General features: G+C 43.1%; 1 protein-coding gene across 1 annotated transcript in view; it reads left to right on the top strand.

The window, feature by feature from the left end:
• Positions 1-567: 567 nt before the first annotated feature.
• The window catches only part of PMPCB (peptidase, mitochondrial processing subunit beta), a 44849-nt gene continuing 22439 nt past the window's right edge, over positions 568-22977 (top strand). Inside the window, exons 1-8 of the mRNA XM_082255156.1 lie at positions 568-752; positions 3161-3289; positions 4560-4646; positions 7329-7458; positions 13997-14195; positions 14329-14408; positions 17245-17351; positions 18985-19128. Coding sequence (XP_082111282.1) covers positions 678-752; positions 3161-3289; positions 4560-4646; positions 7329-7458; positions 13997-14195; positions 14329-14408; positions 17245-17351; positions 18985-19128 — 951 coding nt within the window. The 5' untranslated portion in view covers positions 568-677. The remainder of the gene's footprint in view (positions 753-3160; positions 3290-4559; positions 4647-7328; positions 7459-13996; positions 14196-14328; positions 14409-17244; positions 17352-18984; positions 19129-22977) is intronic.

A 22977-nucleotide genomic window follows, 5' to 3' on the forward strand; every position in this document is an offset into this window, starting at 1 on the left:
AAAATGTATATTTTTATAATTTGTACTTTATCCAACTGCTATTTTTGGCCACATTAAAATCCCCATCCTCCTCGTCTACAGGGTTCTACCTGCGAGACTTTGTTTACTTTTGGCCTCCAAGTTTATACTCTATACAAATAAATGGCCGGGGCTGCCGCATGTGACTTCTCATCTGCGCGGTTATGTGTGACTCTGACTGACCCTTTTATTCAGCCATTGTGCATTTAGGGTCTGTATTTCTGCAGAATTTTGGTCGCAGTTAATCCCTCAGTATGTACGTGGCCATGGCACAGAGTATTGCTGTGTCCAGAGGCGGCATTCGGTGGCAGTAAACTATCCACAGCACATGAATGTAGTCTTAGGGTCTTCTGCCAGGTTCTGAGCCCCAACCCCCAGTTGTATTCTGAGGTAATAATGATATACAACGATCCATGAGGTGATTTATGTAATAGGCTGCTCATATAATTCTAATGAATTGTTTCAGGGACTGAGGAGAGTGTTCTATCACACAGTCATGACCCATGGCAGTGCTGTCAGTCAGTACTCAGTAGCACACTGCTCCCAGCTATTTCCTTTATTTACATCTCCACCAGCACTAGCCGGGGATTTCTGCTTACTGTCAATGACTAGGCAAGTGTGGGGGCGGATGTGACGTCACGAGCAGCGGTACAGGAAAGATGGCGGCGTCCATGCTGAGACTCGCTGGTTCTCTGGGACGGAGGGTGATCGGTGGAGTGGCGAGGGGATCACAGGTATACCAGGCGGTACATAGCACGGAGAGGGGAGGGTAATCAGCTCGCATGGGACTCCTGTAAGAATGTCATGATTCCTAGTTCCCTGTCATTGCTGTTAGTGAAGGAGACTGGATAATGTAACCTAGTCAGGTGTAGTATGACTTGGTGGCTTCTTACACTATTGCTGACATATCAGTGGTCTAGAACAGGGGTTTCCAAACTTTGCTTGCCTTTATCACTATTCCTCCCAGTGACACCAAGAATGGGGCACCATTCCTCCCAGTGACACCAAGAATGGGGCACCATTCCTCCCAGTGACCCCAAGAATGGGGCACCATTCCTCCCAGTGACCCCAAGAATGGGGCACCATTCCTCCCAGTGACCCCAAGAATGGGGCACCATTCCTCCCAGTGACCCCAAGAATGGGGCACCATTCCTCCCAGTGACACCAAGAATGAGGTACTATTCCTCCCAGTGACACCAAGAATGGGATACTATTCCTCCCAGTGACACCAAGAATGGGGTACTATTCCTCCCAGTGACACCAACAATGGGGCGCCATTCCTCCCAGTGACACCAACGATGGGGCTCCATTCCTCCCACTGACACCAGCGATGGGGCTCCATTCCTCCCACTGACACCAGCGATGGGGCTCCATTCCTCCCACTGACACCAGCGATGGGGCACCATTCCTCCCACTGACACCAGCGATGGGGCACCATTCCTCCCACTGACACCAGCGATGGGGCACCATTCCTCCCACTGACACCAGCGATGGGGCACCATTCCTCCCACTGACACCAGCGATGGGGCACCATTCCTCCCACTGACACCAGCGATGGGGCACCATTCCTCCCACTGACACCAGCGATGGGGCACCATTCCTCCCACTGACACCAGCGATGGGGCACCATTCCTCCCACTGACACCAGCGATGGGGCACCATTCCTCCCACTGACACCAGCGATGGGGCACCATTCCTCCCACTGACACCAATTTAGTGCAGTGTGCAGCGTCTGGTCTGAGCACTGATAGTCTGACACCCCCCCCCCCCCCCACCGCTTCAACCTCTGCAGCAATGCTGGCAGCACTCATGCATCTATTTCCCAAAGACAACCTCCTGGATATGACACTGAGCATGTGCACTCAACTTCTTTGGTCGACCATGGCGAGGCCTGTTCTGAGTGGAACATGTCCTGTTAAACCACTGTATGGTCTTGGCCACTGTGCTGCAGCTCAGTTTCAGGGTCTTGGCAATCTTCTTATAGCCTAGGCCATCTTTATGTAGAGCAACAACTCTTTTTTTTCAGATCCTCGGCAAGTTCTTTGCCATGTTGAACTTCCAGTGACCAGTATGAGAGAGTGAGAGCGATAACATCAAACTTAACATACCTGCGGCCTTGTAATAATGAGTCACATGACATCGGGGAGGGAAAAGGGCAAATTAGGGGTGTACTCACTCACTTTTGTTCTCAGTGGTTTAGACATTAATGGCTGTGTTGAGTTATTTTTAGGAGACAGTAAATTTACACTGTAATACAAGCTGTACACTCACTACTTTACATTGTAGCAAAGTGTCATTTCTTCAGTGTTGTCACATGAAAAGATAGAATAAAATATTTACAGAAATGTGAGGGGTGTACTCACTTTTGTGAGATACTATATGTAAAAATATTCATACCTAGAAAACTTTAAACTTGGAATAAATGTATTGTAGTTTCCATATTTCTGCCCTCTTTTTGACCCCTTTGTGAAGTGACGTCAGTGAATTCCACTGTAGCATAGTCTTTTGTCAGGGCAGCACAGGGCCACTTACCTCTGTCCTGGATTGAAAGCCGACTGTTAATATTAATGATTTTGGTATAATGGAGGAATTTTTCCTTTTGCTAAAAGTCAGTGATTGTAGAGTCTCAAGGTTTTTCACCTTAATGCATCCATTAAGGTGAAAAAGCTTATTTGCTGTGGCTTCCCCCCCCCCCCCCAGACCCCCTCTTTATTACCGGAGCCCGATTCGATCCAGCGATGAGCTTGAGCCGCTGTCTACCTCCTCATTGAACAGAATGATAGCAGCAGGAGCTATTGGCTCTCGCTGCTGCCAATCAAATCGAGTGGCGGGGCCAAGTCCTGCTGTCTGTGTCAATGAACGCAACAGCGAGACTTGGAAGCACGCCCTCACGGGTGCCCCCAGGGAGAGCAGCTTTCTGTGGGGGCACCCGATGAAGATGAGGAGCCAGGAGCATTGGCAGGGCACCCCAGAAGTGAAGGATCTGGGCTGCCCTGTGCAAAACCCTTGCACAGAGCAGGTAAATATAACATGTTTGTTATTTTTATTAGAAAAGAAATGAACCTTTACAACCCCTTTAATTCACACAGGTGTCCATATATCTATACATATATAACATTTGTATTAATCTCTGTACACACAGCCTTTGTCCAGATGTTGGTCTACACAAACAGCAGCACAAGCCTTTTTAAATGTTCCAGAGACTAAAGTAACCACACTGAATAATGGACTGCGAGTTGCGTCGGAGGATTCTGGACTATCAACATGTACTGTAAGCATTTGTATCATGTCACATTTATGTTTCTTTCTTGAATTAAAATGGTTGTAAACAATCACCTTGTAAAACAAGCCATTTGGTGGTTTAAAATAGAAATGAAAAGCAAAACATTTTTGTATAGAAATAAATATTTATTTTTAATTTAATTTTATTTTTTAAATAATCACATTCTCTCTGTTCTCAGCTGCATAAGAGCTAGAGGGAGAAGCAGCAGTACACTGAGCTTCCCAGTGAATGGCTGTGCAGCAGGGGGCATTGCAGGACAAGTCTTTTCGTTGGTTGGAGAGCACACGGAGTTCCCAGCATAGCAGTGACCACTATGTGCTCTCCTTCCTAGTGTGGTCAGTTTTTAATAAGAAATCAGAGTGACTGGCAGGAAAACCAGGGATTTTGCACAAAGGAAGCAATACAAAGAGAACAGAATACTTTATCATACAAGTACATGGTACAGCAGCCTTATACCAGGAATATGAGTGGGGAAGAGTTGGAACTTTTTTTTTCCAGGTTGCTGTCATCCTGATAGGGGTTATTGGCACACAAAGTAAGGGGAAATGAATACCTGAGAATTGTCATTGAAGCAGAATATGAAAGAGATCTTCCAACAGCAAACTACACATTGGCTTATCTGATTTTAGTTATAACAAGTACTGGACCAACATTTCCAGTTCATTGGACCAAGATTGGTGTTTTACAGTCATCTTGGATCCTAATCTTTTTTTTTTTTTGTCTGATCAATATCTATGATTGGCGAATTGTGTATTTTTAGGCTTTGTTTACATGGTCAGTGATGCCCATTTAGCGTGAATGAGCTGTTTTTTTTCTTCTTGCAGCATCCCAACTTTAAGGTGCTGCATACTGGCAGCCCATTGAAGTCCATTAGGGAGGCAGCAGCTGCATGGGCACAGCTTCTGGTCCCAATAGGGTTTATTTACTAAAGCTAGAGAGAGCAAAATTAGTCACAATTTTGCAGAGAAACCAACCTCAGCTTGCTTAGTTAAGCTTTAGCAAAAAAAAAACCTAGAAGCTGATTGGTTTCTCTGCAAAATTGTGACTAATTGCGCCCTTTCTAGCTTTAGTAAATGAACCCCAATGTGAGAGACATGCGCATGAGTGGCCCTGAATAAATGCGAGCTTGGCCTGTGGCAATGCGGCTGTCAAGCATCTTCGTTTTGCAGTGTCTTTGGATTGCAAACAGTGTTTTGATTTATCTTCTATAATTTAGATCATTTAGTACGATCCTTTACATTTTTCCATTTGAAATTAGGTGGGTCTATGGATTGATGCTGGAAGCAGGTATGAAAATGAGAAGAATAATGGAACTGCACATTTTTTAGAGCACATGGCATTTAAGGTAAGACTTGCTAAACTTGAAGAAAAAGCAACAAACACACCAAACGTGTATAATTAAACTTAAATAACTTGACTGTTGCTATGATGACAGCTATAGAGTACTGAAATTGTATCTCTAGGCCAGTGATGGCTAATATTGGCACCCAGATCTTTTGGGACTACATTTCCCATGATGCTCATGCACTCTACAATGTAGTTGAGCATCATGGGAAATGTAGTTCCAAAACATGTGGGGTGCCAAGATTAGCCATCACTGCTCTAGGCAAAGCCTTATTTTAGTTTTGTGTTGCATGGAAAAGGATTAGACCCTCTGTCAAGTTTTTACTTCAGTCTGTGGGGAGATTCACTCCTCTATTTGTTATGGTGACCGTTGTCATTGAGAAGAAGAGTGAGGGGAAATACAAAATGCTACAGTTGTTCCCAGAACAAGAGGTAAACTTTCCGATGGACACATCTGGTTTGGGTACTACTGTCTAAGACGCGGTTCACACTAGCGTGACTTGCATTCCCCGCGGTGTAGCCCCCCCCCCTCGCATTAAAGTGGTACTAAAGTCGCTTAGAAAAGTCACACTTTCAGGTCACGGTAGTGTGATCTAAGCCTAAGAAAGTTTTCCTCTAAACTCCTGTTGTCTGGAACAGGAAGTAAAGCGAAATCTCCCCAGTGATGCACATAACTGAAAATAAACTGATGGGGTTGTAACCCTTCCCCTGGTATATCCAAAACCTACTTTTGGCAATACGTACTCTTAAAATATCTTACTACTTAAAGTAAAAGATGTAAATATGCAAATTATGTTGTCAGGTGCTGAAAACGTGCAAAACAAACTGTAAATAGTGAGAATAAAATGCTGGTAGCTTCAAGAAAAAAAAATAGCAGCTGTATAAATAGAATTTCATTGGAATGCAGGCTGAAGAAATGTCACGCATTGTCTCCAAGCTTTACACGTGACATTTAAATCTTTGAACTAGTTAATTGGAGCCATTGATATTAAAGTACTATGTATTTATTTTGTTTCTGGATGCTTTATAGAATAACAATGTACAGCTATATTTCCTGCAGTGTTGAAGGATTATCTCTCAGCTTCTCATTGCTCTGAATTAGGGATGCACCGATCCGACTTTTTTGTACCCGATACCGATATCTGGCGTTGTGAAATCGCCTATACCGGAACCGATCTGGAGCTACACACAAAGCAAGCGGCTGCAGTACAGAGCAAAGTCGTTGCTTCATGTGTGTGGCTCCTCCATTCACAGGCGGAGTGCATCTGATATCACTCCGCCTGTGAGCCGGACCTATACAGGAAGTAGCGGCTCCCATCCCATACTACTACTGCACCAAGTAAGGGATGGCTGAGCCGTTGCCAAGCAAAAACCGGATCAGCCAGTGGATCGGTCAATGTTACCGATCCCCCCCCCGATCCATCTAAAATGGCCATATCGGCGCCGATATCCGATCCGAATATCGGATCGGTGCATCCCTACTCTGAATATGTCAATGGCACGAATAGTCATTTTCTACTTTGACATCCCCCTGGCCCATCAGCCCTCTTCTATTCATGTTGTGTAAAGGAATTAGCCAGATGGTCTGTCAAACATTAATGTGCAACTTGAAGCTTGCTGTATGAATGCAAGATCAGTTGACAATGTCAAAGGGGTATGTAACAAGCAGAAGAGAGTTTAACAGACAGTAAAACTGGGCTGGCTAGGTGTAATTCATATAAAGGCCACTAGGTGGCAAAACTACAGAAAAACAGTATCTAAGAGAACAAAGTATGAAAAGAAATTGCTAAAAATAAACAGCACAATTCAGTCTGGAACAAAACTGTTACTTGAGGTTCCCTGTGAGTGGGGTTGGGGGGACCTCTCTCACAAGGAGGCTGGGTATAGTTGTTAGCCCAGGAAGTCAGTCAACTAAAGGAACCTCTGGATAAGCACCACAGAAGGAAGGTGCCTCTGGTCTGGATGTCCAGGTAGTGGTAAAAGTCCTAGGAATGGGTGCACAAGAAGGCGGTTGAAGATACAGGGCCACCCCACTGGAAAGGCAGTATTCCAGGGCCAAGTAGCACAGTGCCCACCACAGTGACTAGGACGTAAGATGAAGCTTCATGCTCTTGTGCTGTCTAATTGTGGATGCACGCTGGCAACAACAAAGGAGGACCCTTCCACCTGGTGACAGTTATAGTGTCCAGTCCCTGCTGTCCCACCAAGTGTGGTCTCCATGACCCCCTGGGAACAGGAAATGACTGAATTTATATGCCCTGGGCATGTCCATGAGTCCTAGGGATTTTGGCAGCCCACCGGATCATGGGAAAATTAATTAAAGGGTCCTGCTAGACATGGTGGATTAGGAACTCTATTACCTGCATGGCAGGCTATGTCTCACTTCATGTTGGGGTAACCATAATAATGTCCTGAAATTAAAACATCCAAAAAGTTTATTTTTTTTCTGTTATGAAGTTGCCTCATTTTCTTTTTGCTATGATAAATTGAAAAACAGATGAAGAAAGGAACAATGTAAATACCCTAATAAAAATGCATTCCATAAGGATTGTATCAATGTTTTGTCTGTATGGTTAGCTACAGTGGCCATGCTGCTTTACAATGTGTTACAATGTGTTTTTATTGCACAGGAGTTATTTACTGACTTGTTATTCTAATGGCTTTAATATTACACTTATCTTAGGGAACAAAGAAGCGTTCCCAACTAGACCTGGAGCTTGAAATTGAAAACATGGGTGCTCACTTGAATGCATATACATCGCGAGAACAGACAGTATATTATGCAAAGGCTTTTTCCAAAGATCTGCCTAGAGGTATGTGACAAGCAAGGATTACAGTTGTTTTTTTTTTGTGAAAAGTAAATGCCAGTAATATTTTATACACACACAGAGCAGGTGCATCTCAACAAATTAGAATATCATCAAAAAGTTAATTAATATCAGTAATTTAATTCAAAAAGTGAAACTCATATGTTTTATATAGATGCATTACACAAAGAGTGAGGTATTTCAATTCAGTATCTCAGAAAATTAGAATATTACATAAGATCAATATAAAAAAAAAGATTAATACAGAAATGTTGGCTTACTGAAAAGTATATCCATGTACAGTATAGTATGCACTCAATACTTGGTTGGGGCTGCTTTTGCATGAATTGATTCTCTATGGGGTTTAGGTCAGGCGGGTTTGCTGGCCAATCAAGCACAGTGATACCATGATCATTAAACCAGGTATTGGTAGTTTTGGCAGTGTGGGAAGGTGCCAAGTCCTGCTGGAAATTTAAATCCGCATCTCCATAAAGCTGGTCAGCAGAGGGAGGCATGAAGTGCTCTAGAATTCCCTGGTAAAGGGCTGCACTGACTTTGGACTTGATAAAACACAGTGGACCAACACTAGCAGATGACATGGCTCCCCAAATCATCACAACCACTGGAAAAGTTTGCATTTAATTTGGAAATCAAGGCCCCAGAGTCTGGAGGAAGAGTGGAGAGGCACCGAGTCCAGGTTGTATAAGGTCCAGTGTGAAGTTTCCACAGCCAGTGATGATTTGGGGAGCCATGTAATTTGCTGGTGTCGGTCTACTGTGTTCAAGAATTAATGCAATTCTGAAGGAAAAAGGGGTTCCAACCTGGTACTAGCAAGGTGGACTTAATAAAGTGGCTGGTGTGTGTATGTATGTGTGTGTGTGTGTGTGTGTGTGTATATGTATATATATATATATATATATATATATATATATATATATATATATATATATATATATATATATATATATATATATATATATATATATATATATATATATATATATATATATATATATATAAATATGTGTATGTATGTGTGTTAACCACTTGACGACCGCCCACTGCAGATTTACTGCGGCAGGCGGCCGCTCCTGGGCAAACCAACGTAGTACTACGTCGCTCGCTCTGGAGACTCTAGGGGGCGAGCCCATGCCACCACCGGCACGCTCCTGCCCCCTCTCATCAGCTGGGGAGCCGGTGCGCGTGACAGGCAGCTCCGATGGCCGCCGGCCACTCGCAATCTCCCCCCGCTGACAGAGAAGGAAGGACGGCTGATGTAAACACAGCCATCTATCCTTCTCCCTGAAGTGATCACAGAGGCTATGTGATCCTGCTATATAGGATCACATGTCCCTGTTATGATCTCACAAGCCACGCCCCTCTACAGTTAGAATCACTACCCTAGGCTTACATTTAACCCCTTGATCACTAATAGTATTAACCCCTTCCCTGCCACTGGCATTATTACAGTAACAGTGCATATTTATAGTACTGATTACTGTAGTAATGTCACTGGTCCCCCAAAAGTGTCAAAAATGTCCGCCACAATGTCGCAGTCCCGCAAAAAATCGCAGATCGCCGCCATTACTAGTAAAAAAAAAAAAACAATAAAAATGACAATTCTTTCCCGTGGTTAGTAGATGCAATAACTTTTGCGCAAACCAATCAAAATATGCTTATTGCGATTTTAACTAAAAATATGTAGCAGAAAGCAAATTGGCCTAAAATGTTAAAAATTTTTGATTTTCACATTTTTTGTTTTGGGAATGTTATATAGCAGAATGTGGAAAAAAAAAAAAATATATATATATATATATATATATATATATATATATATATATATATATATATATATATATATATATATATATATATATATATATATATATATATATATATATATAATTTTTTTTTTTTTTCTTTTTGTATAGCACAAAAAATAAAAATCGCACAGGTGATCAAATACCACCAAAAGAAAGCTCTTATTTGTGGGGAAAAAAGGACATCAAAATTATTTGGGTACAGCGTCGCACGATCGCGCAATTGTCCGTTAAAGTAACGCAGTGCCGAATCGCAAAATAGGGCCTGGTCATTAACCACTTCCCGGCCGCCCTATTGGCAAATGACAACGGGAAGGTGGTTGCATTATCCTGACTGGACGTCATATGGCAATCGGTGGTGCGGCTGTCACTCTGGCACACCGCATCTCCGATCTCGGTAAAGAGCTTTCTGATGTAGGCTTTTTACCATGTGACCAGCTGTGTCCAATCACAGCTGGTCACATAGTAAATAGGAAGTGCCTTTGATCGGCTTTCCTCAGTTCGTGCCTGGGGGTCTGCACTGGTAATCAGAGCATTACCAGTGCAGACCCTTGGGGGGGCCACTGGAACCACCAGGGATGCCCACCCATGACCCCAGGGATGCCCACCGTGGCCACCAGGGACGGCAATCAGGGCTCAGGGAGCCTGCCAGTGCCCTCCCCATCAGTGCCCATTATTGCCCATCAGTGCCCACCAATGCATATCAGTGCCACATATCAGTGCCCATCAGTGATGCATATCAGTGCCACATATTAGTGCCTCCTCATCAGTGCCTGTCAGTGCGGCCTAATCAGTGCAGGAAAAAACGTATCGATTTACAAAATTGTATAACATAAACTAAACTTTTATTTTTTTTTTTCAAACTTTTCGGTCTTCTTTTATTTGTTTAGCAAAAAAGAAAAAAAACCTTGCGGTGATCAAATACCACCAAAAGAAAACTCTGTGGAAAAAAATGACATAGATTTGGTTTAGGTACAGTGTTGCATGACCGCGCAATTGTCATTCAAAATGCAACAGCGCTAAAAGCTATAAATTGGCCTGGGCGGGAAGAGGGAAAATTGCCCAGTTTTGAAGTGGTTAAGCAGCCAAATCCTCCGGGGCTAAAGTGGTTACAATGTCAGGTTTCGGTGATATAAAAAAAATTGAGAGAAAGGGAAATCATTTCAGAACTTTTTTCCCTCCCCTTTTAATGTGACCTATAAACTGTACAACTCAATAGAGAAACAAACTGAATTTTTTTTAGGTTTTAGGTTGGGGAAGTAAAAATAAAAGACTAAATTATTGTGGTTGCATAAGTGTGCACACTCTCTTATAACTGGGGATGTAACTGTGTTCAGAATTCAGCAATCACACAAAATCATGTAAAATAGGAGTCAGTACATGCCTGCCATCATTTAAAGTACCTTTGATTAACCCCAAATAACTGTTCTAGTAGGTCTTTCTTGACATTTTCTTAGTTGCATCGTACAGCAAAAGCCATGGTCTACAGAGAGCTTCCAAAGCATCAGAGAGATCTCATGGTTTAAAGGTATCAGTTGGAAGAAGGGTACAAAAGAATTTCCAAGGCATTAGATATACCATGGAACACAGTGAAGACAGTCATCAAGTGGAGAAAATATGACACAACAGTGACCTTACCAAGAACCGGACGTCCCTCCAAAATTGATAAAAAGATGAGAAGAAAACTGTTTAGGGAGGCTACCAAGAGGCCTACAGCAACATTAAAGGAGCTGCTGGAATATCTGGCAAGTACTGGTTGTTTGGTACATGTGACAATAATTTCCTGTATTCTTCATATGTCTGGGTTATGAGGTAGAATCGCAAGATGGAAGCCTTTTCTTAAGAAGAAAAACATCCAAGCCCGACCTAATTTTGCAAAAACACATCTGAAGTCTCCCAAAAGCATGTGGGAAAATGTGTTATGGTCTGATGAAACCAAGGCTGAACTTTTGGGCCATAATTCCAAAAGTCATGTTTGGCGCAAAAACAACACTGTACATCACCAAAAGCACACCATACCCACAGTGAAGCATGGTGGGGGCAGCATCATGCTTTGGGGCTGTTTTTCTTCAGCTGGAACAGGGGCATTAATCGAGGCAGAGGGAATTATGAACAGTTCCAAATACCAGTCAATATTGACACAAAAACTTCAGGCTTCTGCTAGAAAGCTGAACATGAAGAGAAACTTCATCTTTCAGCATGACAACGACCCAAAGCATACATCCAAATCAACAAAGGAATAACTTTACTAGAAGATGATTAAAGTTTTGGAATGGCCCAGCCAGAGCTCAGATCTGAATCCGATCCGAAAATCTGTGGGGTGATCTGAAGAGGGCTGTGCGCAGGCTATGCCCTCCCATCTGACAGATTTTGAGTCTTTTTGCAAAGAAGAGTGGGGAAATATTGCCAAGTCAAGATGTGCCATGCTGATAGACTCATGCTGTATAAAATCAAAAGGTGCTTCAACAAAGAATTAACTTAAGGGTGTGTACACTTATGCAACCATATTTTTTTTTAGTTTTTTTATTTTTACTTCCCTCCACCTAAAAGATTTTGGTTTGTTGTTCAGTCGAGTTGTACAGTTTATAGGTCACATTAAAGGTGGAAAAAGTTCTGAAATGATTTATCTTTTTTTTTTTTTTTTTTTTTTTTAACATCACATAAACCTGACATTTTAACAGGGATGTGTAGACTTTTATATCCACTGTATGTGTGTTTTATTTATTTTATTTATTTTTGGGCAAAATGGCTTTAGAACCACTGCTCCCCTGCTGCTAAGATTACCCACCTTTCCCAGGAGAAAGACAATCCTAGTCAGTCAGAGCTTAAATAGGACTGAGGACTATCCTCTTCCCCTTTTCCCCCATGTTATAGCACTGGTTTCTGAATAGCTAATTGACAAGCACTAGTGCTGTCACATGCTCCCCATACCTGGGTATTTCTCAAATTTCCAGTAGAGAGGGACATAGATCTTTGATAAAATATGGCATAAATGGGTAGCTAGCCCCCCTTACCTTGGTATCTTTGGAGCCAAGAAGTTAGTATGTTGCCCTCTGACTCACACCCTTACCCTTTTTGCATTTGTGTCCATTACATTGTTCCTAAACCCACAACCGTAAAAGCAGGTTCTACAGCGAGTAGAACAAGCAGGCTTTACTGCATATACACACTAATAAGTTAAACCTCATTGAGTATAAAGGCTGCTTGATCCTGTCTTCTCTGATCCTCCTTATTTCACTGTCTCCTACAAATAACCTGATATTTACAGAGCAAGGGACGGGCTGCACATGCTCAGTTTGGTGTGTATTGCTAGAGGTTTTTTTTCTTCTTGGGAGAGTGCATGTGATCAGCACAGGGCCAATTGGCACTGTCCAGACAGAGGATCAGGGGAGAATGAAAACTCCTCCTACAAGCTTTACTAGGAACTGATACAAGTCACAAGACTGCTATATACTGCTGATGAGAAAAGGTATTTTATAGGCAGTTTATATTTACTAAAACAATTGCATTTCCATGTTCTGTGTGCTGTGGGAGACCAGATATGTGAATGCAGAGTCCTAGGCTTAGTAACACTTTAATTTTACTTGTACCGCCAATTTCTTTATTGACATTGTACCTTAAGGATGCATGGGAGGCATGGTCTGTTTTCTGTCTGCAACCTGTTTATTGTTGGTTTGTAGTTTTGTAGTTTTTTTGTTTTGAACAAATCTCTGAAAAATGAAAAAAAAAAAGTACCTAGAAAAAAACAAGAATAGATCATTTAGGCATAGCTTGCTGTAGGGGCCACAGTTAAGGTGAATGAGGGGGAAAAAAATGAATTCTACACTGTTTCAAAATTTTAACTTGAAAACACAAGTTACTGTTGCATGCATTTGTTAATATATATGGAAGCCACACTGCCTCATCAATGTCCCTCTGAAACGTTGTCCCTAACTCTAATCTGACTGTGTGTGCGTGTATATATGTGTGTGTGTGTATGTGTGTGTATATTATATATATATATATATCTCAATGAATTAACAGGGGGCAGTTGTATTGTATTTGTATTGTTCTGTAAAATGTCTATGTGCACTGTACTTTGAAAATTTAGCAATGAAATGATTGGTGCAGTTGTTTTGTTGGCATTAATATTACCCTGCTGCTTTTCTCTGCATAGGAAAATCACGGGTTCTCTCTAAAGCTAACCTGTGGCCAGGCTACAGAGGTTTTTTTTTTCACGTGTGTGTGTTTGGTTGGGTGTTTTACTGCTTTTTAAAAAAAAAAATAAAAAATTAGCCCTAAAACTAACCCCTACTGTCCTCCTGTAGCTGTAGATACTGTGAAGCAATTCATCCTTGAAGTTCACAGGAAAAAAGACTGAAGTCCTTGTCTTACAGCTCAGTCCCCCCTGCTCTTTGTTTACATTAGAGGCTGGAAGGTAGCTGAGTCACTGTGGGGTGGGAAGCTGAACTGTATAAGACTTTATTTCTGCTGTGAATTTTAGAAATGAAGCGATCCATAGTACTGGTTGCTAGAGAGGCCAGTAAGGGTTGCTTATTAAGGATATTTAAATATGAATGTCCATACCCTGGCCACAGTTACATGTGCATTCACTATTTTTCATTACTTTTATGTTCTATTGTGTAATGTACATAATGATATTGGGATGAAAATTAAAAAAACTTTTGAGTAATTCACCTTGTAGATAGGCGTTAACAGTGTAGGTAATCCTATTTATTTTACAGCTGTAGAGATTCTTGCAGACATCATTCAAAACAGCACCTTAGGAGAAGCTGAGATTGAACGAGAAAGAGGCGTTATTCTAAGGGAGATGCAGGAAGTGGAGACAAATCTACAGGAAGTGGTCTTTGATTATCTTCATGCTACTGCCTACCATAGTACAGCACTAGGAAGAACCATCCTGGGGCCTACAGAAAACATCAAGTAGGTTTATTGATGAGTCCGTAATTTAGAACCATCTTGCCATTGTATTGAGTGCCAAAAGAACTTGCATCACTTTACAGAATATATTTAGACTGTATTCAGTAAGTAATCTTGTCATACATCTTTGTTCCAGATCCATAAACCGTAATGATTTGGTAGAGTACATCACAACACATTATAAAGGACCTAGAATAGTCCTGGCTGCTGCTGGTGGTAAGTTTCAATAACTTATGAGTTGTCTTTCATAGGTCTATAATAGCTGAAATTTATTGTTAAAATTAAGTCTATTTATGACTTATGTTTACATGTAATAACATGTTGGTTTTTCATTCTGCTAAATCCCCAGTGTAGGCAACAGCAGTCTCTTTACACTTTTTTAGACTGCTTAGTGGAATGGTAACCACTTGCAGAAGTGAGGTTAACTCTTGAATCTGCTTTGTCCTCTGTTATCAGATTTCCAGCATATGTAGTTGTAGGTAAAAGCCTAAAGTAGTTAAGACAGAAGGTTTCTTACCTTAATGCATTCTTTGCATCAAAACTGAGTTCCACCGGTTTTGGTGTTTATTAAAGTCAGCAGCTACAAAAAGTGTAGCTGCTGACTTTAATAAACATATACTCACCTGTCCCACGGTCCAGGGATGCGGCCAGCGGGAGCCTCGGTTCTCTCCTTCACCCCGCGGCGCTGGCATCTTTAGTGTGGGCACCCAGGTGGGACAGCTTGCGCCTTCACACCAGGGTGCGCACTCCACATGTGCGAGTTGCGCTGCGCGTCCTCAGTGGACGGGCAATCTTACAGGACCTGTGACGTGTCCCAGAAGATTGCAGGAAGGGAGGGGGAAAGGAAAACTTCCAAATAGAGCTGCCTAGGTGGCCAGAGTGGAAGTGGGTACCTGTCAAATCTAGGTACCCCCCCCCCCAAAAAAAATATCATGCCAAATGTGGCATGTCAGGGGGTCAGGAGCACTTAAAGTGTAAGTTACACCTTTGGGTGGAACTCCGCTTTAACCACTTGCCGACTGCTCACAGTATATTTACTGCGGCAGTCGGCCCCGGCCAGGCAGAGTGACGTAGGTCTACGTCGCTCGCCTGTCACTCCTTTTAGAGCCAATAGCGGGCGAGCGCGCGCCCGCCGAGGCTCGTTCACAGAGAAGTATGTAAACAAGCCGCCTGTCATTCTCCCCTGTGTAAAAATGAAGATCAGACGGTTCTACTATGTAGAACCGTTGATCTTTGTTTTTACACTAGGAGACCTGTCCCCCTACAGTTAGAAACACGCCCCTAGGACACACTTAACCCCTCCCTGTCCAATACAGTTAACCCCTTCCCTGCCAGTGTCATTTTTGCAGTAACAGTGCATATATATAGCACTGATTACTGCAGTAATGTCACTGGTACCCCCAAAAGTGTCAAAAATGTCAGTCAAGGGTCCGATCTGTCCGCCGCAATGTCGCAGTACCGCAAAAAAAATCGCAGATCGCCGCCATTACTCATTAAAAAAAAAACACCAAAAATGACAAAAATCTTTCCCTTTGTTAGTAAACCCGATAACTTTTGCGCAAACCAATCAAAATACGCTTTTTTTTTTTTTTTTTTTTTTTTTATAAACCAAACATATGTAGCGTAAAACAATTTGGCCGAAAATTTTAAAAAATTTTGATTTTTTTCATTTTTTTTGGGGGGGAATTTCATATAAAAAAAAGTGAAAAATATTGCTATTTTTGCAAAAATTACGCTCTTTTTTTGTTTATAGCGCATGATCAAAAAATCGCACAGGTGATCAAATACCACCAAAAGAAAGCTCTGTTTGTGGGGAAAAAAGGACGTGAAATTCGTTTAGGTACAGCGTCGCACGACCGCGCAATTGTCCGTTAAAGTCTAGCAGTAAAAAATCGCAAAAAACCCCCTGGTCATTAAGCAGCAAAATCTTCCGGTCTTAAAGTGGTTAAGATAAAAAAAAAAAAAAAAAACGATGTTCAGCTCCTACCTACAAGCCCGCTCTAAATACTTGAGCCTGATCTCGATCCAGCGCTGCCTCTGAGATCTCTCGCTCTCTCTCGTCTGGGGGGCGGGGCCGAACTAGTGCTCTCTTTAGCAAGAGGCCTGCTATGGGTGCCCTCGGAAGGGAGGAGGAGTCCGGAGCAACAGCGGGGGATGCCAGAAGAGCAGGATTGGGGCTACACTATGCAAAACCATTGCACAGAACAGGTAAGTTTGACATATTTGTTATTAAAGAAAAATGGACTTTACAATCATTTTACCTCTTCCTGCAAAATTATGCATATGCCGCCTCTCGGCGAGTGGGCTTTAAGACCAAGCAGCTGCAAATATGCTGCCCTATGTAAACACATTACTGTACTGAGTGCATGCTCACTGCGTGCACCCGGCCCAGTAACCAGGGGGTTCGAGAAAGCTCCCAATGCATACTTGTGATTGGTAGCTTTGTAGTCATGTGACTGCCAATCACAGTGGTCACATGATCAGAATGCCCACCTCCCGACATTTAGAACCTCTTAAAGGGCCAGGAGACGGTGGCAGGAAAGGGTTAAGGAACAGTTCATACTGATAGGTTGCATCATGGTAACATACAAAGCAGTGCATTGTTTTTCCATTCATTGTGAACGAATGCCTCCATTTGGGATGGCACCCTAATGCAGCTAGGTAGTGCACAGCAATCTGTTTGTATTTTAGTAGAACTCAACACACCAATGTAATCTTGTGCTTTGTTTTGCTGTACGCTTCATTAACACAGCTGCATGTTCCGTTTTTTAGTTCCATATTTTAGTAGAATGCAGTGCACTGGTAGCCCATTCAAAATGAATGAGCTGCTTAATGCAAGCCACTTTAACACGTGTGCGTTACTGCAACACACTATTAGGGGCAAGCCCCACATCACAGCTCTTGGTGTAGGTGAAACGCTTGATCTGCAGTGGGATTATTCCTAAACTAGAAATTCTCTTTAAGACCTCGGCCAAGTAGATCTGTTAAATTTTTGTTCCCCTAATGGACCAGTGTTATTGAATGATTCTAAACTTTTTTTATTTTATTAAAGGTGTGTCGCATGATCAGTTGCGTGACTTGGCAGAGTATCATTTCGGTAATTTGCCGTCCATATATCAAGGGGAAACCCTGCTTCCATGCAATTTCACAGGCAGTGAGGTAAAGATCCATTTTATAATCTTTACGAAATGTCTTCATTGCATAAGATATTTTTTTTCAGTTTGCACTTTAGGTTATACCAAAACCGCAGTATAATTTTTTTTTTTTTTTTTTTAAACTTTTTATTGACTGATGTACAAAAAACATTTTGGTACAGCAATTGTTACGCTCAACATGAGTGTTGAAGGGATACAAATCTTGGTACACAAATACAATACAAAGTAAAATAAAATCCAAACTGGCATATGAATAATGTAAACTGAACAGTCCTGGAAAAAAAGGGCAATGATACAGTACTGTCAGATCAGATGAATCTGAATTCGCAGTATCATTTTTAAGTGGTTAATTAACTGTTACAGAAAATATTTCATTTATAACGAGTATATTTTATTTATAGACTAATTACAGTTTACAATTTTAGTGCATTGCTTGGCGCATGCACAAAAATTTACCTTTTAATATCAAACAAAATGGAATGCCTTGGTCCTTACAGTAAATATTAAGATTTCACATTACAAAGTGAGTCGGCGGTTATGTGATATCGTTATTGGTATTTAGTGATAATACTAGAGCTGGCTGTGTGTGGGATAGGATTTGATCCTAATCTCCTAGCCATATAAGTTTCTCTACCAGCTGCAACACACTATAGGAATCCCTTCTATTTGGATACCTAAGTGACAGCACACATATCACCTCCTATTTTTACCTACTTGAAATATTAAGATTGATTCTAAAGGCTGAAGGTTTTTTGCCATAAAGCATTTTCTGCATTAAGATAAAAAACCTGAGTTCAGCTCCCCCAATCATGCCCTCCGTATTCTTACCTGAGCCCAATCTGGATCGAGCCGGGGTGGAGCTTTGCTTCCATGTGTGTGTCAATGAGCATACAAAGCCAGCTCAGGAGCAAACCCGCACGAGTACCTCCATAGAAAGTGGTTTGCTATGGGGGCACTCGGCGGGAAGGGGGGAGGGGGGGAGAAGAGCCAGGAGCTGCTTGGTTGGATCCAAGAAGAGGAGGATCAGGGCTGCTCTGTGCAAAGACATTGCACAGAGCAAGTAGATATAATGTAGATATGACGTTGGGATTTTATTTTTTAAAAAATATCGAACAATCCCTTTAAGGATTCTAAATAGCCACTGCCAACTCATAACAGGCATGTTACTGTCTGTATGTAGGCTTAGTTATTTAGTGCATGGTTACCCTGAATCCTGGAGATGCTATGGTATGCAAATATCTGTCAGTCTTCCTAGCTGAAATCTTGTCTTCACTTGCGCACCAGATTATCCTTGGGAATTGGGACATATGGACATTTTATAGCTGGGTTTAGCTGACCTGTAGGTACCATGAAGCCTTGTGCCTATCACCTGGTGTTACTAAACAAAACAATGATGGATAAATTGAGTGGTTGCACATTGCACAGATGCCTATAGAAACTGCCATTAGAAAGTGTAATACTAAACATGAAAGTTGCATAGATGAAGGAACTAAAGAATGTACTGAAAGCGGGTTGGGTATGTGAAAACAATATACTGTACTCCACTGATAAAAGTTCATCTGAAGTGTGATTTTGTTCAGATGTAATTTGCCTTTAACGAGACTTTTTTTTTTTTTTTTTTTTGGCTAATTGTTTAGATTCGTGTTCGTGATGATAAAATGCCGTTAGCCCACATTGCCATTTCAGTTGAAGCTGTTGGTTGGTCTCATCCTGACACTATTCCGCTTATGGTGGCAAACACATTGATAGGCAACTGGGATCGGTCCTTTGGAGGTGGTGTGGTAGGTAATTGTTTGTATTGTATTTTTCATTGCTATAATACTGCATATATTTACTGACTGAAAAAACATGAGGCTTATAAATGAAATGTGCTTATAGGAAAGTATATTGCCATTAATAACAACCAGTCAAAATTCTTATTTTACCCAAAAAGCAATAGAAATAACAAAAAAACAAGAGAAACTTTGCAAGCACCTCACTCAACTAAGTAAACAAAGATTAGTTCATCACAATCCGGTTCGTATAACGTTGAGCAAGCCCCCATCCAATCTCCAGAAACCGGAATCATCTGGTAACTATTATTGGGTTAAAACACTGATCTGATCCAGTCTAAGCCACTTGTATAAGAAGCCGAAGGTACAACCCTGCAGTGTAGCCTGCCTGTTTCTACTTTAATGGCAATATCTTTCTAATGTTGCGTCTTGCATCCCCACCTAAAATCAACAGTTTGGCAGGCTTTCCGCTAAAGTTAATGGAGTTCAAGCTGTACATACATGAGGTGCTCAGTGGAGGACACTGCACATAATCTCCTCCAAAATCCCTACTGTTCTCCACTGAGCACCTCATTTATGTACAGCTTTAACTCCATTGACTTCAGTGGAGAGCCTGCCAACTTGTTGAATTAGGTTGGAGATGCAATAACCCTTCCTTCAGCTTCTCATACAAGTGACTTTGACTGGAACAGATCAATGTTTTGACCCCATAATAGTTACCAGCTGATCCACCGGTAGCTTTGCAAATCAGATGTGACTATGCTCAACATCCTATGGGCCGGAGTGTTTCACTAATCTTAATTTACTCTTCTTTGAGTGAGGTGCATGCACCATTTGTATAGGCAGGCCGGCCATGTTTGTGTATCTGCGGTGGCCATTTTGCATATGTCCAGCATTGAATTCAATGGCAGCCATTACTGTGGAGCCTTCTGGTCAGCGATTTCAGTTGTGGGAGCCCCTCCTTATCCCCTGGTGCTGACTCCTAGGCCTCTTTCCTTCCTGGGTGCTGCACATGGAGTGCTTTGATCGTGGTGCTGCCGATGACTACCTGGTGGGATGGCGAGTCTGGTGGGGTCCTCTCCCTCTCCCGCAATATTGGGGGGTGCTCTGTGGCTGGAGACCGGGTGGTGTTACCAGGGTGGTGGGGGGTGTCCCTTAGCAGTGTTTTTTTTTTTTTTTTTTTGCACTTTTGTGGGGTACCCTTATTCCTCATGGAGTCTTTGAAAAACATTTCCCCCTCTCAGAGCCTGTGTGGCTCTCCGGGTACCAACCATTCATTGATGCACTGACCGACCGAGTCCTTTGTGTCCCAGGTGGAGGTGGCTTTTGGACGGCGGCATAGTAGAAAGCACCTCTGCCTTTCCCTGCCTTATTGGTCTCCTCATATCCTGAATCTGATTTGCCGACGGGGCCCGCCCTGAGAGGTCTGCGGCCACGGGCCCTGAGTTCTCAGATAGTGAGGATGATTCCTCCACTCCTGTAGTCACACACGAAAAGGAGCTGGTGGATGCACTGATTGTGTCTGTGCGTGAGACATTGAAAATGGAGGACTGAACTGAAGCTGCGGTGAAATAACACCAGTTCCCTTTGGCACTCACAAGCCGTCTTTAGTGGCGAAGGTGTTTCCATTTCCTTCCTATTTAGACAGATTTGTCGCAAATGAGTGGAAACGTCTAAAACGTTCCTTTTGTGGTCCCGAAGCGATTTGCAATGAGGTACCCCTTTTGAAGAGTCCCTCCCTAAAAGTGGACTGTTCCACTGGTGGTGGATTCCCTGTTTCCAGATTGAATAGGGCAACCATGATATTGGTAGAAGTTCACTGTAGCTGGCTCGGCACTCAGGCCGGTCTTCACCATTTCCCTGGTATCTCAAACTCTGACCGAGTGGGCTAAGCTTTTACGCCCTGACCTAGAGGGTGAGCAGCTCCCCCCTGCCCTCGCTGAGCTGTTGGTCCAAGGGCTACAGTTTATCTGTGATGCCTCTTTGGATGCGGCTACCCTGATTTCTAGACTGTGTTTCGGCAATGATCCTGATTGCTTGTTTGGAGCTACCCTGGATGACCTCACTAAGAGTCTCACAGGGGGGGAAGAGCACTTTTCTTCCACAGGCTAGTAAGGGTAAGGAACCTCGTCGCAGACGTAGCCCATCCTTCTCGGCTCACAAGAAGTTTTTTCGTCCCCCAGGCTGTGCTGACAAGGGTTCAAAGCCTTTTAGGGCCTCTTCGGGAGGATCCAAGAGACCTTGGTTTAGCAAGCTCAGAGAGGGATTCTCTAGATCCGTGGGCAAGGCTCCTTCTGCATGAAGGTGCGCCCTCGCCTGGGGTGGGGGGATGTCTTTGCTGGTTTCTGGGCACATGGAACTCCTTGGTGCAAGACAAGCGAGTCCACAGTGATACAGTCCGGCTACAAGATCAAGTTTCGTACTTACCACCTGGAAAGGATCTTTCCTTACAATCGGGGATTAGCTCGGGCGTATTCGAGTTTGTACGTGCCCGATCCTGCCAGGAAGCCGACACTGCACTCCGCTAATCACAGGCAGTGAGACATTTCCAGATCCGCAGCTGCACAGATCGGAAATGTCTCACTGCTTGTGATTAGTGGAGTGCAGTGTCGACTTCTTGGCGGGATTGGGCATGTACGAACTCGAACATGCCCGAGTTCATCTCTACTGCCAATGTGCATCTGTCCCTGGACCGATTGCAAGCTCTCTTTGGGGCGGTGCAAGACCTGTTTACTGAAAGTGGTGATTGTCCCAGGTCCAACCCCAGAATGTTTTCAGGGGTTTTATTCAATCGTGCTCACGGTCCCGAAGAAAGAAGGCAAGATGTGTCCAATTCTGGATCTCAAGGCTCTAAACTGCTTTGAGCGGGTACAGAAGTTCAGAATGGAGTCTATTCGCACGGTGGTGGCATCCCTGCATCAAGGGGATTTCCTTGCCTCTATTGACATAAAGAACGATTACTTACACATTCCAATATGGGTCTGTCACCAGCGCTTCCTCTGCTTTGCTGTGGGAGAGCTCCTCGGGTCTTCACAAAGGTGTTGGCCCTGGTGCTGGCATTTGTTGCGTCAGCGAGGGATCACAGTGCTGGGCTACCTGGATGACTTTTTCTTGCCAGCCGAGTCCCCTACTGCTTTGATGGACAACGTGGATATCATTATACGGACTCTGAGGGAGCAAAGCTGGAATATCTGGGTCTGACTCTGGACTCGGCTCTAGCCAGAGTGCTCCCTCATCTGGACTTGAATGCGGGTGCTGGGTCTAATGGTTTCACCCTTTTTGAGATTGTTCCATTTGCACAGTTCCATATGAGGTCCATGCAAAGGGAGATCTTGGCCTAATGGGACAATTTTCCGAAGTTGGACAATCAAATCCGGCTGAGCCAGAAAAAAAAAAGGGTCTCTGGTCTGGTGGCTTCGCTCTCCAGTTTTTCGTCAGGGTTAATCCTTTCTCCCCCTGTATTGGACAGTGGTTACAACGGATGCCAGTCTGTCCTGGTGGGGACTCCGCTCAGGGGGTTTGGGCTTTGGAAGAGTCCAGACTCCCGATCAATGTCCTGGATCTCTGAGCGATCAGACTGTGCCTGAATCACTGGACGGATCACCTTCAGGGGTGTCCAGTGCGGATCCAATTGGACAATGCCATGGCCGGGGCTTATGTCAACCACCAGGGTGGAACAAGAAATGTGTTGGCAGCTCTGGAGGTAGCCAGAATATTCAGGTGGGCAAAACGTTTCATTCTGGCCCTCTCCGCCGTAACGCATTCCAGGGAGGAATATTGGCAGGTGGATTATCTGTCGGCAGGCATTGGACCAAGGGGATTGATCTCTTCATCTGGAGGTTTTTCATCAGCTGTGTC

The sequence above is a fragment of the Pelophylax lessonae genome (assembly GCF_965119305.1).
Source record: "Pelophylax lessonae genome assembly, chromosome: 4".
NCBI classification, from domain to species: domain Eukaryota; kingdom Metazoa; phylum Chordata; class Amphibia; order Anura; family Ranidae; genus Pelophylax; species Pelophylax lessonae.